A 13,982-nucleotide genomic window follows, 5' to 3' on the forward strand; every position below is an offset into this window, starting at 1 on the left:
CGAATGCACGGAGATATCACCACCAAGACCCTGTAAGGTAGGGGTGGGGCCACATCAGCGCAGATCAGCCCTGAGTTCCAGCCTGCTTGTGGACTTGGGAAACGGTGTGGGAGGCTGGAAAAATCCACTCATTCAACAAACAAGTACCGTCTGCTTCTCCATCAGGGCCCATGCTGGTTTGGAATACGTGGGCAGCGAAGACATGAAAGGTCCCCGCTGTCATGGGACATAGATAAATGTCGCTGAGCATGTAAGAGGGACACCACCTAGCACAGGAGGCTTTCCAGTGGGATCTTTGAAGGGGTGGCCTGCCCCTCCACACCTGTGGGCGTTTCTCGTTAGGTGGAACGAGAGACTTGAGAAAAGAAATGAGACACAGAGACAAAGTATAGAGAAAGAAAAAGTGGGCCCAGGGGACCGGAGCTCAGCTTACAGAGGACCCACGCCGGCACCGGTCTCTGAGTTCCCTTAGTATTTATTGATAATTATCTTAATTAGCCGGGCGCGGTTGTGGGCGCCTGTAGTCCCAGCTACTCGGGAGGCTGAGGCAGGAGAATGGCGTGAACCCGGGAGGCGGAGCTTGCAGTGAGCCGAGATCGCGCCACTGCACTCCAGCCTGGGCGACAGAGCGAGACTCCATCTCAAAAAAAAAAAAAGATAATTATCTTTACCATCTTAAAGATAAGGGAGTGGCAGGACAATAGGATCATTGTAGGGAGGAAATCAGCAGTAAGACATATGAACAAAGATCTCTGTGACATGAATAAGTTTAAAGGAAAATGCTGTGCCTTGAGATGCATATGCAAACATCTCCATAAACCTTTTAGCAGCATTGTTTCAGCCTATCACATGGGGAGAAACCTTGGACAATACCTAGCTTTCCTAGGCAGAGGTCCCTGCGACCTTTGGCCATGTACGTGTCCCTGGGTAGTTGAAATTAAGAGAATGGTGATGACTTTTAACCAGCAAGCTGCTTCAGGCACTTGTTTAACAAAGACACATCCTGCACAGCCCAAAATCCTTTAAACCTTGAGTCACCACAGCACATGTCTCTTGCAAGGACAAGGTTGGGGGTAGGGTCACAGATTAACAGCATCTCAAATACAGAACAAAATGGAGTCTCTTATGTCTACTTCTTTCTATATAGACACAGTAACAGGCTAATCTCTTTCTTTTCCCCACAATCTTGCTGGGCAGGGATGGGTTAAGGGCAGAAGGGCCTTCTGGTCTGAGAAACAGCATACAGAATGGCCTTCAGGCCGAGGGGACTGCCTTTGAGCAGTGGCTCTCAACTAGTGAACATTTGGCAATGTCTGGAGATATTCTTTTTTGTTGTTTGTTTTTTTTTTGACACGGAGTCTCACTCTGTCACTCAGGCTGGAGTGCAGTGGCATGATCTTGGCTCACTGCAACCTCCAACTCCTGGGTTTAAGTGATTCTCTTGCCTCAGCCTCCTGAGTAGCTGGGATTACAGGCACCTGCCACCGTGCCCGGCTAATTTTTGTACTTTTAGTAGAGTCAGGGTTTCACTATGTTGGCCAGGCTGGTCTCGAACTCTTGACCTCAAGTGATCTGCCTGCCTCAGCCTCCCAAAGTGCTGGGATTACAGGTGTGAGCCACCGCGAAGATCTCCATCTGGAGATATTCTGAGCTCTCCTAAGGGGTGTGTGGAGCGGGGCTGGGGGATGCTACCCGCATCTAGTGGGTGGAGGCCCGGGATACTGCTCACCACCCTACAGTGCATAGGACAGTCCCCACGGCAGAGTCCATCCCAAATGGCACTAGTGCTCTGGCTGAGAAACTGCGTTGCATGACCCTCAGAAAAGCCAACGTGGCTGGAACGCTGGGTTGGGCGGGGGTGGGGCGTGGAAAAGGGTTCTGGAGCAGCTCGGTCTCCCACGAAAACCCCGTAAGGAGTCTCTGGATTCCAGGCTCCCTGAACGGACCTTTGCCCAGCAGGAACCAGGTTCTGCAGCGTCTGGATGAGCGTGCACGAAGCACACGCCCGAAAATCCTGAGCACGTGGCTCTACTGAGGGACGGAAAGCGCTCCAGGCCTCGGTTTCCCGCAGGAGCGATTACACCCTGGGGGCGGGGCCCGCTTCATGGGAGGGAGTTTTGTACAACCGTGGTGCATGGAAGGATTTTTCTGCAGATGAGAGGGAATCGGGACTAATAAAGGTGAACTTGCGACCGCGCGTCTCGAGCTGGCCGTCCCCCGCTGGCCGTCCCCCGCCTTGGGCTCACCGGGGCCTCGGCCCCCAAGACCTGACAGCTGGAGTCGGGGACCACAACTGCGAGAACTACAACTCCCAGGATGCCGCGCACCGCCTGCGCCCGACCTCGTCGAGGACTCGGGCAGCCAATGGGAGGGTCCGGGGGCGGGAACTCGGCGTACGTGCGTCGTGACGCGCCGACGGAGACGTCGGGGTTTGTGTGCGCGAGAGGCCGCCGATAAAGGTTGGGTGCCTCGCGCCGGGGGCCGTTGGGAGGGAGTGCGCCCCCGCCCCCCCTCCCCGGCCCCCACAGCTGCACCGCCGCTGCCGGGGCCCCACCTTCCCGTCGACCCCCGCGAGAAGGTCCTGGGGCTGCCACCCTCGTTCCCCCGATTGGGGCCGCAGGTGAGAGACCGGAGGGGCGGGGGTGGGGGGAGGGACCGGAGGGCGGAGACGTTGGGGGTGGGAGGGGGGAGCGTGAAGCCGGAAGGGGTACCTTAAAGGGGAGGTCGCTATTTCACCGCCGACTTTTGCCCGCTGGGCCGGCTCCGCCCTCTTAAAGGGCAAGGGGCTGCATTGAGAGGGCGGGTCAGGCTTTGCATTTTTACAGAAGCTTTCTGACTTAAAACAAACTTTTTCCCTTAAAAGGCGGTTATCTCATTAAAAGCCAGTGGCCGTTTCCCAAACGTTGAAGCAAAAACTCCTGAGTCCTGGTTGCTTCAAAACGATCCCCAGTTTAGCTCAACAAAGGTGGAGATGGGTCTGCAGTGGCAGCATCCCCTTAAAGGGGAAGTCCAGCCTGCTGAAAGGGTGTGGCGCGGCCTTTTAAAGGGGATGCTCTCTTCTTGCTAAATGGGACCCCGCTGTTTCAGGGCACGGATATCGCGTTTAAGGAGATGCTCGGCCTTCTCAAAGGCACGTGCAGCTTCTTAGGATCAGAAGGTTCTTTTTTTCCTTTTTTTCTTTTTTTGGAGACGGAGTCTCTGTTGCCCAGGCTGGAGTGCAATGGCGCGATCTAACCTGCTTACATATTAAAGGGTACGCTTATCTTTTAAAAAGGAAGTTCTTGGCTAGGCGCGGTGGCTCACGCCTGTAGTGCCAGCACTTTGGGAGGCCGAGGCGGGCGGATCACTTGAGACCAGGAGTTCAAGACCAGCCCGGGCAACATGGTGAAACCCCGTCTCTAGTAAAAATGCAAAAATTAGCCGGGCCTGGTGGCACGCACCTGTCATCCCAGCTACTCGGGAGGCTGAGGCAGGAGAATCGCTTGAACCCGGGAGGCGGAGGTTGCAGTGAGCCGAGATCACGCCACTGCACTCCAGCCTCGGTGACAGAGTGAGACCCTGTCTCAAAAAACAAAACAAAACAAAAAACCAAGAAGTTCTTATAGCTTGTCCGAAGGGGATGCCCAGGCTTCATTCATTTAAAACTTGTTTACTGAGCACACACTCTGCCAGACATTATTGTAGGCACTGGGATGGCATACAACAGTGAACCAGACAGAAGCCCCTATTTTCACAGCGTTGACATTCTAGCATGGTGAGACAGAATAAAACAGAGAACACACTGGTCATATAGTAGCGGTTCTCATCTGGGGGCAGCGGTTCTCATCTGGGGGCAGCGGTGCTCCCCTCGGGCGACATTGCGGCTAAGACTTGGAAGTGCAGGAGTGAGCTTTGTGGACAGTGTAGGGGAAGGCTTCATAGGCCAATGTCAGGCGTCCAGTGGGTCAAGGCCAGGGGCCAGGGATGCTGCTAAACACCCTGCAGTGCACAGGACAGGTCTGGCCCCACAGACCATTCTGAGGCTGAGAATCCCTGGCTGTACAGTACATTAAAAGGTGATCATCGCTGTGGGGGAAAAATAAGGCAGGAAAAGGGAATGGGGAGTTGGAAGGGATTGTAGATTTCAATAAGGCTGTCAGGGAAGCTCTCACAGAGTGGATTTCAGCGAAGACTCGGAGGCGAAAGAGAGCAGTGGGCACAGGTGGAAAGGAAGGGGCGGTTCTAGGCAGGTGCCCTGAAGTGGGAGCAGGTCTGCCTGGCCATCCTGGGTGACCAGAGTGACCAGGGGTAGGGGGCCGGTGAGGACAGCAGGAGGACAAGTCAGGGAGGGGACAGGCCGCAGCCTGCAGGAAGTCAGCAGGCTCGAAGACCAGAGCTGTGGCAGATTTCTGAGCACAGGAATGCAATGCCCAGCCCTCCCTGTTGACTGGTTCACTTCAGCTGCTGTATTGGGAACAGAAGGGTGGGCAGGGCACGGGTGGAAACACGGAGATCCGTGGGGAGGCTGCTGCAGCTGCCTGGGAGAGAGACAGTAGTGCCTCAGCTCAAGGTGGAGGCCTGTGAGAAGCGGCCAGATCCCGGATATGTTCCGGCTGGAAGGGGAATCTGCTGACAGAGGTGGTCGAGAGGAGGCGAGGAGCCTCTGGCCTGAGGAAGAAGACCGCTGCCGTTTTCAGAGATGGAGAAGCTATGGATGGAGTAGAAGTTGGGGGCGAGGAGCAAAAGACTATAGATTTTGGGCACGTTAAGTTTGAGGTGTCTATGAGGCGTTCAGATGGCACAGTCTAGCAGGTGGTGTGGTATTCAGAGGGTAGGTCTCACAGCGCTGGAGACCTGGAGTCATTGTTCGTAGATGGTGGAGTCCTGAGAGTGGGTGGGGGCTCCCAGGGAGAGAGGACAGAGAGAAGAGGACCAAGGGGTGCCCGAGCCCCGGGTGCTCCCATATCGAGAGGTCAGGGAGGTGAGAAGGAACCAGGCTGGGGACTGAGAGGGGGTGACAGGTGAAGGAGGACAGCGAGGGAGCGAGGTATCCTGGAGGCCAAGGGGAGGCGGGCCACGGACCCAGCGACAGGTGAGCCACTGCGGGCCATGCACCACCGAGGCCGTGGTGGAGTGGGGGCACCAGTGTGGGACTGAAGGGGTTTGAGCGGGGAAAGAGCGGGTTGACACTGGAGTTGCTCTGCTATGAAGGAATGGAGAAATGAGTTCGCAGCTGGACAGGGAAGTGGAGTGAAGAGATTTTTGGTTTTTAAAGATGGGAGACATAGATTGTTGGTTCTGCACATGGGAATGGTCCAGGAGAGGAGGAAAAGTGGAGGATGTGGGTGGGAAGGCAGGGTCCATGGGCACCGGGTCAGGCCTGTGGGAAAGGACCACGCAGGGTTTCTGGACCTCGCACTGTTGACATCGTGGCTGGGATTGTTCTCGGCTGCGGGGCCGTCCTGTGAATTGTAGGGTGTTGAGCAGCATCCCTGGCCTCCTCCCACCAGATGCCAGGAGCACTTTCCTCTCTAGTTAACAGATAACCCAGAATGCCTCCAGGCACTGCCAGATGTCCCCTGGGTCAGAGGCACAATTTGTCCCAGTTGAGAACCACTGGTATCGTGGTCAGAATGTGAGAACCTTTATTTTCACAGAGGCATGATCAAGGACAGGGTTGCCTGCCAAGAACAGGAGGGGAGAGGAGGGGCTGGAGGTTTCAGGAGAAAGCAGCACACCTGCGAGTGCATGGACCAGAGACATGTAGTGTGAGCCAGGGAGGGTGATGGTGAGGGGGCTGCAGATTTCATGGGCATGAAGGCAAAGTGAGACTGAGGCCAGGCCAGGCAAGGCCAGGCAAGGGGGTGCCTGTCATGGCCACCTGCAGCATTTGTGCAGGGTCAGGCGGGAGTGAGGATGTGGGCTGGCTGGAGGAGGCAGGGCGGGCTGGGTGGTAGATGGGGATGGGCTACAGTCTAAGGATTTGGGGAGTTGAAGCACCAAGCGGGAGTGACCTAGAAGGCTTTGTGGTGGTGGGAAGTAGGTTGTTCCAGGCTCAGACCATGAGGACACTTTTTTTTTTTTGAGACGGAATCTCTCTCTGTTGCCCAGGCTGGAGTGCAATGGCATGATCTCAGCTCACACTGCAACCTCCACCTCCTGTATTCAAGCAATTCTCCTGCCTCAGTCTCCTGAGTAGCTGGGATTACAGGCGCCCGCCACCACGCTGGGCTCATTTTTGTATTTTTAGTAGAGACAGGGTTTCACCACATTGGCCAGGCTGGTCTCAAATTCCTGATCTCAGGTGATCTGCCTGCCTTGGCCTCTCAAAGTGCTAGGATTGATTACAGGCGTAAGCCACCGTGTCTGGCCCCATGAGGAGGATTTAGTTAGCAGGAAGAGGTTTAGGGTATGGCAGTGGGAGGAGTGTTGAGGCCCAGGCGGAGGATAAAGTCTTAGAGGGAGAGCAGCAAGGAGCAGAGCCCGGAGAGCCCCTCTGTGTGTGGTCTTCAGGGACCCTACCTGTCTGTAGAGGGAGTGAGCAGACTCCTAAAGGCAGCGCTTGCTCTCTTGAAGGCGGGGCCCCGCCTTCTCAGACCTGGCCAGCCTCCTAAGGAGGGTGACCACCAGTTTGCTGGGGAGTTTCCATTTCAGCACTGAAAGTCCAGCATCGCTGGCACCTGCTCATGTTCCAAGCAAACTGGGACCACTGGAGACCCTAATCCTAAGGAAGGTCCCCTGCAAAGTGGGTGACCCGGGGAGGTAGTGTGTGGGTTTGGCGTTGAGATGACCCAGTGCGGGGGTGAGCCCCTGACCCGGAATCCCTCCCCCAGGTGTGATGGTTGGCTCCCACGCGGACATGGCCCCGGCCTCTACTGCGGAGGGGGCTGGGGAGAAGCCAGGCCCTGCAGCCCCTGCCCCGGCGGCCCAGTACGAGTGTGGGGAGTGTGGCAAGTCATTCCGGTGGTCGTCCCGGCTTCTGCACCACCAGCGCACGCACACAGGCGAGCGGCCCTACAAGTGTCCAGACTGCCCCAAGGCCTTCAAGGGCTCCTCGGCCCTGCTCTACCACCAGCGAGGCCACACAGGCGAGCGGCCCTACCAGTGCCCCGACTGCCCCAAGGCCTTCAAGCGCTCCTCCCTGCTGCAGATCCACCGCAGCGTGCACACCGGCCTGCGGGCCTTCATCTGCGGCCAGTGCGGCCTGGCCTTCAAGTGGTCGTCCCACTACCAGTACCACCTAAGACAGCACACAGGCGAGCGCCCCTACCCGTGCCCGGACTGCCCCAAGGCCTTCAAGAACTCGTCCAGCCTGCGGCGCCACCGCCATGTGCACACTGGCGAGCGGCCCTACACCTGTGGCGTCTGCGGGAAGAGCTTCACGCAGAGCACCAACCTGCGGCAGCACCAGCGCGTGCACACGGGCGAGCGGCCCTTCCGCTGCCCGCTCTGCCCCAAGACCTTCACCCACTCCTCCAACCTGCTGCTGCACCAGCGCACCCACGGCGCCGCCCCTGCCCCCGCCCCGGGTGCCGCCCCCGCGGGCCCGCCCCCCCAGCCCCGGGAGCCCAGCGGTGGTGGCGGCAAGGTCTTCGTGTGCGACGCCTACCTGCAGCGGCACCTCCAGCCCCACAGCCCGCCCGCGCCCCCCGCCCCGCCGCCCCCGCCCCCGCCCGTGGTGCCCGAGCTCTTTTTGGCGGCGGCGGAGACCACGGTGGAGCTGGTGTACCGCTGCGATGGCTGCGAGCAGGGATTCAGCAGCGAGGAGCTGCTCCTGGAGCACCAGCCGTGCCCCGGGCCGGAGGCGGCGCCCCAGCCCCAGGACGCACCCGCCGAGGCGCCCAAGGCCGACCAGCCACCGTCCCCTCTGCCGCAGCCCCCTCCTCCCGCCGCCGCCCCCGCCCCTGGCTTTGCCTGTCTGCCCTGCGGCAAGTCCTTCCGGACGGTGGCCGGGCTCTCCCGCCACCAGCACAGCCACGGGACTGCCGGCGGGCAAGCGTTCCGCTGCGGCAGCTGCGACGGCTCCTTCCCGCAGCTGGCCAGCCTCCTGGCTCATCAGCAGTGCCACGTGGAAGAGGCGGCGGCCGGGCGCCCGCCTCCGCAGGCTGAGGCCGCCGAGGTGACCTGTCCCCAGGAACCGCTGGCGCCTGCCGCCTCCGCCCCGCCACCACCTCCGTCCGCCCCCGCATCTGCGGAGCGGCCCTACAAATGTGCCGAGTGCGGCAAGGCCTTCAAGGGCTCCTCCGGGCTGCGCTACCACCTGCGGGACCACACGGGCGAGCGGCCCTACCAGTGCGGCGAGTGCGGCAAGGCCTTCAAGCGCTCCTCCCTGCTGGCTATCCACCAGCGTGTGCACACGGGCCTGCGGGCCTTCACCTGCGGCCAGTGTGGCCTCACCTTCAAATGGTCGTCCCACTACCAGTACCACCTGCGGCTGCACTCGGGCGAGCGGCCCTACGCCTGCGGGGAGTGTGGCAAGGCCTTCCGCAACACGTCGTGCCTGCGTCGCCACCGCCACGTGCACACTGGTGAAAGGCCCCACGCCTGCGGTGTCTGCGGCAAGAGCTTCGCGCAGACCTCCAACCTGCGGCAGCACCAGCGTGTGCACACGGGCGAGCGGCCCTTCCGCTGTCCGCTCTGCCCCAAGACCTTCACCCACTCCTCCAACCTGCTGCTGCACCAGCGCACGCACTCAGCCGAGCGCCCCTTCACCTGCCCCATCTGCGGTCGCGGCTTCGTTATGGCCGCCTACCTGCAGCGGCACCTGAGGACGCACGCCCCGGCCAACACGGCTCCCAGCACCACAGCCCCCGCCGCCGGCTCCCAGCCCCCTGCTCCACTGGCTGCCGCCCGGGCCCCGCCAGCCACCCAAGATGTCCATGTCCTGCCCCACCTCCAGGCCACGCTCTCCCTCGAGGTGGCGGGGGGCACGGCCCAGGCCCCGAGCTTGGGGCCAGCAGCGCCCAACTCTCAGACGTTCCTCCTGGTGCAAACTGCCCAGGGCCTCCAGCTGATCCCTAGCAGCGTGCAACCCCCTACACCTCCGCCCCCTCCTGCACCTCCCAAGCTCATCCTGCTGCCCTCCTCCAGTGCTGGGGCTGGGAGCGGCCGTGCAAGGCAGGGCCCGCGGGCAGTGGGGAAAGCCAGCCAGGGGGCGGGAGTGGTCTGGCTGCCAGGCCCTGGGGGTCTAGGGGTGCAGGGAGCGGCCAGCGCAGGGGCCAGCGGGGCAGCGCAGAGCCTCATCGTTCTGCAGAATGTGGGGGGTGGGGAGGCAGGGCCACAGGAAGTGAGTGGGGTGCAGCTCCAGTCCCTCCGGCCAGCCCCAGAAGTAACCACGGTCCAGCTCCAGCCAGCACAGGAGGTGACCACGGTCCAGCTTCAGCCAGCACAGGAAGTAACCACGGTCCAGCTCCAGCCAGCACAGGAGGTGACCACGGTCCAGCTCCAGCCTGTGGCCGGCCAGCTTTCCAATTCCAGTGGGGGAGCTGTGGCTACTGAGGCGCCCAACCTGCTGGTTGTTCAGAGCGGAGCAGCTGAGGAGTTGCTCACGGGCCCCGGCCCCGGGGAGGCGGGGGATGGTGAGGCCAGCACCGGTGTGGTCCAGGATGTCCTCTTTGAGACACTCCAGACGGACGAGGGCTTGCAGAGCGTGCTAGTGCTGAGCGGGGCCGATGGCGAGCAGACCCAGCTCTGCGTACAGGAGGTAGAAACCCTTTCCCCTGGGCTGACCGAGCCGCCTGCCACCGGCCCACCCGGACAGAAACTCCTCATCATCCGCAGCGCCCCAGCCACTGAGTTGCTGGACAGCAGCAGCACTGGAGGAGGCGCCGCCACGCTGCAGCTCCTGGCCCCACCGCCCTCAGGCCCAGCCTCGGGCCCCGCGGGGCTTCCCGCGGCTCCAGCCTCCCAGATGGTACAAGTGGTCCCCGCAGGAGCTGGGCCTGGTGTTATGACCCCGCAGGGCCTGCCCTCCATCCAGATTGTCCAGACTCTACCCGCAGTCCAGCTGGTGCACACGTTTTGAGGAGAGCCAGTGATTCCCCTCCCGCCCCACACAGAGACCCCGACTCACTGCCAGCCGGGGCGGGGCGGGGCGGGGTGCTGCAGGCTGGCCTTGCCTAATAAAGACCCGAGTCTCCCCGCCTGTGTTCTGTTTTCCTGAGGGGAGCGGAGGGGGAAAGTCATGGTCCTAGCCCCCGCCTGGGAGCGTGGAGTCTTAACTCGTGCGTCCTGGGTCAGCGTCCTGGGGCCAGCCACTACGTGGGGCTCAGTTCCCCTGTCCTGAAACCAAAAGACGCAGGGGTCATTACAGTGGGGAGGTGGTGACATCTGACTCCAGGGAGCGCCACTTGTTCACTGTAGGTCGCCCTGCTGCACCCCTCGTCTGAGAAATAGGGGGATCCTTATGCGGGAGGGCCCTGCGAGCCCGGGCGCCCCGTGGGGGGAATGGGGTCCCTGGGGATGGGGGGGTGGGGTGCCGCTGGGCTGGGGGATGCTGAGCGCGGCACCCATGAGAATCCACCCGCGGGCATCGCTGCCCCGCGCTCAGGTTGCTCAGCAACGAGGGAACGTGGGGCGGGAGCTCGCGCTGGTCCCCAGCCCGCCGCCCGTCTCCTGCCGGCGCCCGCTGCCCTTTTTCCCCGGGTCCCCTTTCCCCGTTGCTCCTTCTCTAGGGATAGGAGAGGTCACCTCCCGGCCAGCCGCAGGGTCACTGCTCCCCGCCCGCCCTCCCGGGAGCTTAGCAACGGTTGCTACGACCCGCAGCGGGCAACGCCCCGCCCCCAGCGCGCGCGGTCTGACGTCACTTCCGCCGACGACCCCCTCCAGACCCGCTCCCGAAACCCTGTCAAAGGACCAAAGGCGACCCGTGCAGGTGCTTGCGGGTCCTTGTTCTTGTGGCGCGGGACGGGGACGACTGTGGGGGAGGGGGCGCTGGGGACCGGGGCGGAGCGAGCGTGGTCCGTTCTCCGGCATGTGGGGAGGGGGCTCGTGGCCCCGTGCCTGGGAGGGAGCCCCGTGCTGCAAAGTGTGGGCGTCCACAGCGTGTTTAGGAGTGTAGATCGCTGAGTAATACGGGGGAGGGGGGTCCTGGAGACTAGCAAGGTCGCTGAGTATTGTGGGGGGCGCCTGTCCTGCCCAGAGCCTCGCTTGTGGGTCCCGAGGGCTCTCATTGTCCTGATCGGGGAAGTGCTGCTGCTGCTGCTACCCACCCCTCGGGGGGCTTTGGGGACAGAGGTGCCCCCCTGGCGCTGACCTGCTTGTGTTCTCACCAGGTGCACGACGCCAGCTCCCTTCTTGGGGGCGGGGGCCTGGGGGCTGCCATGGCCCCCAGCCACCTGTCAGTGCGGGAGATGAGGGAGGATGAGAAGCCCCTGGTGCTGGAGATGCTGAAGGTGAGAGGCAGGGGCCCCAGGGGGCCTGGGAGTGGCTGGAAGCGGGGGCATTGCAAGTGGATTCAGCCACCCCCTCCCACCCACCTGAGCCAGCCTGAACCCCCGGAGCGGGATCTTTTCTTCCTGGTCCTCAGCCGCCCTGGGGGCCGGGAAGGTGTTCAGCAGCTGGAGGTGCTGCTGAAAGCTGCAGCACGTGTGGCAGCCGGGGGCTCACCCCCCAGCCCTACTGGGACCGCAGCACTAACGCCCTTCCTAGTCTCGCATCTCCAGAGGGCCCGGCACTCCAGCGCAACAGCCAGCTCTGTGCCTCCGACCCCAGCTCTTCAAAGCATAGCCAGCCCCCCAGTCTAGCCTAGCAGCCCCCCTCCAGCCTCCACTCCAGCCTGAGGCAGGCTCCCTGTCCCTACTTTCCTGGCGCCTCACTGCGGCATTGCTACTGAATTGAGTGCCCCCACAGCTCCTGATTCATTCTTCCATCCATCATTCACTCTCGTTCATTCACTCCACACCCAGCGTGCCACACTGGTGACCATGGGACTGTGCTGCTTTCCCTTCCCATTTGGGAGCCCTCGCCCCACCCCGGGCAGGGTCTACCTCTCTCTAGGAGGCCCTAGTGTTTTGGATGGCTGAGCCACCCCTCCTGCCCACAGGCCGGCGTGAAGGACACGGAAAACCGCGTGGCCCTCCATGCCTTGACACGGCCGCCGGCCCTGCTCCTCCTGGCGGCGGCCAGCAGCGGCCTGCGCTTTGTCCTGGCCTCCTTCGCCCTGGCCCTCCTCCTGCCGGTGTTCCTGGCTGTGACTGCGGTGAAGCTGGGCCTGCGGGCCCGATGGGGCTCACTGCCTCCACCGGGTGGCCTGGGGGGGCCCTGGGTGGCCGTGCGGGGCTCCGGTGACGTGTGTGGGGTCCTGGCCCTGGCCCCTGGCACGAACGCGGGGGACGGGGCCCGGGTCACCCGCCTGTCTGTCTCTCGCTGGCACCGCCGCCGGGGCGTGGGCAGGAGGCTGCTGGCCTTCGCGGAGGCCCGGGCTCGGGCCTGGGCTGGGGGCATGGGGGAGCCCCAGGCCCGGCTCGTGGTCCCCGTGGCTGTGGCTGCCTGGGGAGTGGCGGGGATGCTGGAGGGCTGCGGCTACCAGGCCGAGGGGGGCTGGGGCTGCCTGGGCTACACGCTGGTGAGGGAATTCAGCAAAGACCTGTGAGGCTACAGGCTGACAGCCAGGGCAGGGAAGGAGGGAGGGGCGCCAGCACCTGAAGAGCGCCTACTGTGTGCAGGTACTTTTACGTGCTCTCCCTCGGTGAGTCCTCAGCCACCCAGGGCCCAGAAACAGAGGCCTGCCGAGGGGAGGAGCCTGGCCTGTGCCCGGCAGTCGGCAGTGTGAGGTCTGGAGTGTTTGAGCTTCTAAGAGTGAAATGACTCCTTTTCCTTCCTGGCCCTCAGGGGCCTCTCGAGGTCAGCCTCTCCAAAACCCCTACCTCAGCTCTGTCTGCACTGAGAAATCTCCCCGGTGGATGTCTGCAAAGTCTGTGCCCCAAGCCTGGGAGAGCTATCTGGGGAGGGGGAGAGGAGGCCCAGCAGAATATGCCCTCGAGTTAGGGTTTGCGACTCCGCCTCCCTGGGACCCAGATTGGGTCAGATGCCTGTGCTTGGAGGGGACAAGGTTGACTGCTTAGCGGGCGCGGCGCACAGGGCTGCCAGGCCTGGCCCCTCTCCGGGAAGGTCGGTCGAGAGCTGAGATGGGCAGCCCTGTCCCTTCCCCCAGACCCATCTGGTTTTTTCCACCGTTTGTTAATAAAGCCTGGAACCGCTGTGTGCCTGTCTCATCTCTGATGCCTTTCCCAGTCTGTCTCCGGACACCCCCCGCCCATTTCTGTCTGGCTCCTCCTTTCCCCAGTTAACGTTAATTGTTGGGGGGCGGTGCTGGACCGGGAGAAGGGGAGGCTGTGAGCTCAGGGGCAGCCCTGGGCCCTGCCAGCCCTTCTGAGTCACGCTCCCTATTACCGAATTTTTTCCACCTCACAGCTGCCTGGTGTGCAGGGAGTGGGGTGTGTGTGAGTGTGTGGAGGAGTGTGTGGAGCCCCTCCCCTTCCCAAGCCTTGACCCTCGTGCTGCTTATCCCCCGACCCCAGCTCCCTCTGGGACGGTGAAGTTCAAACTCTCCTCTCTCAGCTGGGGACTGCGGGCTTCACACTCAGATCCACCAGTGACGGGGAGGACTGGAGGGACGGGTCTTTCAGTCTCTTTTCCTAACCCAGGAAGTCCCTCCTGGTGTCTGGCTGCAAATCTTCTTGCTGCTGCACCAAGAGCCCCTGGGTCTGCCCAAGCCCCAACCCTAGCAGCAGTCTCAGTGGATTTCCCTGACCAGACAAGAGAGAAGACAGGTGGGCGCCCTCTCCTGCTCGTGCTGCACCCCCACGCACACGTCCCCCAGCCCCTGTCCTGCGCCTTCCTGCAGCCAGCCACCCCCTGAGCATCTCTGAGCACAGCACTTCGCTGGCTGCAGCACGCCTGGCCGTCGTCTCCGTCTCCCGTGTGGGTGTCTGCAGTTGGACACCCTCCCTCCCGCCCGCCACCCCCCTCCCCCCCATGCCTGAGCCGCCGGCCAGCCCCCT

The 13,982-nt window shown here is 62.3% G+C and overlaps 2 protein-coding genes across 2 annotated transcripts; both read left to right on the forward strand.

Annotated features, from left to right (window-relative positions):
* The first annotated feature begins 2,433 nt into the window (after nucleotides 1–2,433).
* ZNF628 (zinc finger protein 628) lies at nucleotides 2,434–10,119 on the forward strand. The gene is made up of 2 exons (XM_045379356.2): nucleotides 2,434–2,620; nucleotides 6,813–10,119. Exon 2 carries the CDS (start codon nucleotides 6,818–6,820, stop codon nucleotides 10,001–10,003), a length of 3,186 nt encoding a protein of 1,061 aa, XP_045235291.2. The 5' UTR covers nucleotides 2,434–2,620; nucleotides 6,813–6,817; the 3' UTR covers nucleotides 10,004–10,119.
* Nucleotides 10,120–10,804: 685 nt separating this feature from the next.
* On the forward strand, nucleotides 10,805–13,180 carry NAT14 (N-acetyltransferase 14 (putative)). The gene is made up of 3 exons (XM_045378633.3): nucleotides 10,805–10,852; nucleotides 11,253–11,372; nucleotides 12,023–13,180. Exons 2-3 carry the CDS (start codon nucleotides 11,301–11,303, stop codon nucleotides 12,569–12,571), a joined length of 621 nt encoding a protein of 206 aa, XP_045234568.2. The 5' UTR covers nucleotides 10,805–10,852; nucleotides 11,253–11,300; the 3' UTR covers nucleotides 12,572–13,180.
* Nucleotides 13,181–13,982: the final 802 nt, after the last annotated feature.

The sequence above is a fragment of the Macaca fascicularis genome, chromosome 19 (genome assembly GCF_037993035.2).
Source record: "Macaca fascicularis isolate 582-1 chromosome 19, T2T-MFA8v1.1".
Taxonomy (NCBI): domain Eukaryota; kingdom Metazoa; phylum Chordata; class Mammalia; order Primates; family Cercopithecidae; genus Macaca; species Macaca fascicularis.

Bases quoted from the DNA above. Each gene is read 5' to 3' on its own strand.
- ZNF628 (XM_045379356.2), top strand. From the start codon at position 6,818: ATGGTTGGCTCCCACGCGGACATGGCCCCGGCCTCTACTGCGGAGGGG.
- NAT14 (XM_045378633.3), top strand. From the start codon at position 11,301: ATGGCCCCCAGCCACCTGTCAGTGCGGGAGATGAGGGAGGATGAGAAG. The intron at 11,373-12,022 runs GTGAGAGGCAGG...TCCTGCCCACAG, and splicing joins TGGTGCTGGAGATGCTGAAG to GCCGGCGTGAAGGACACGGA.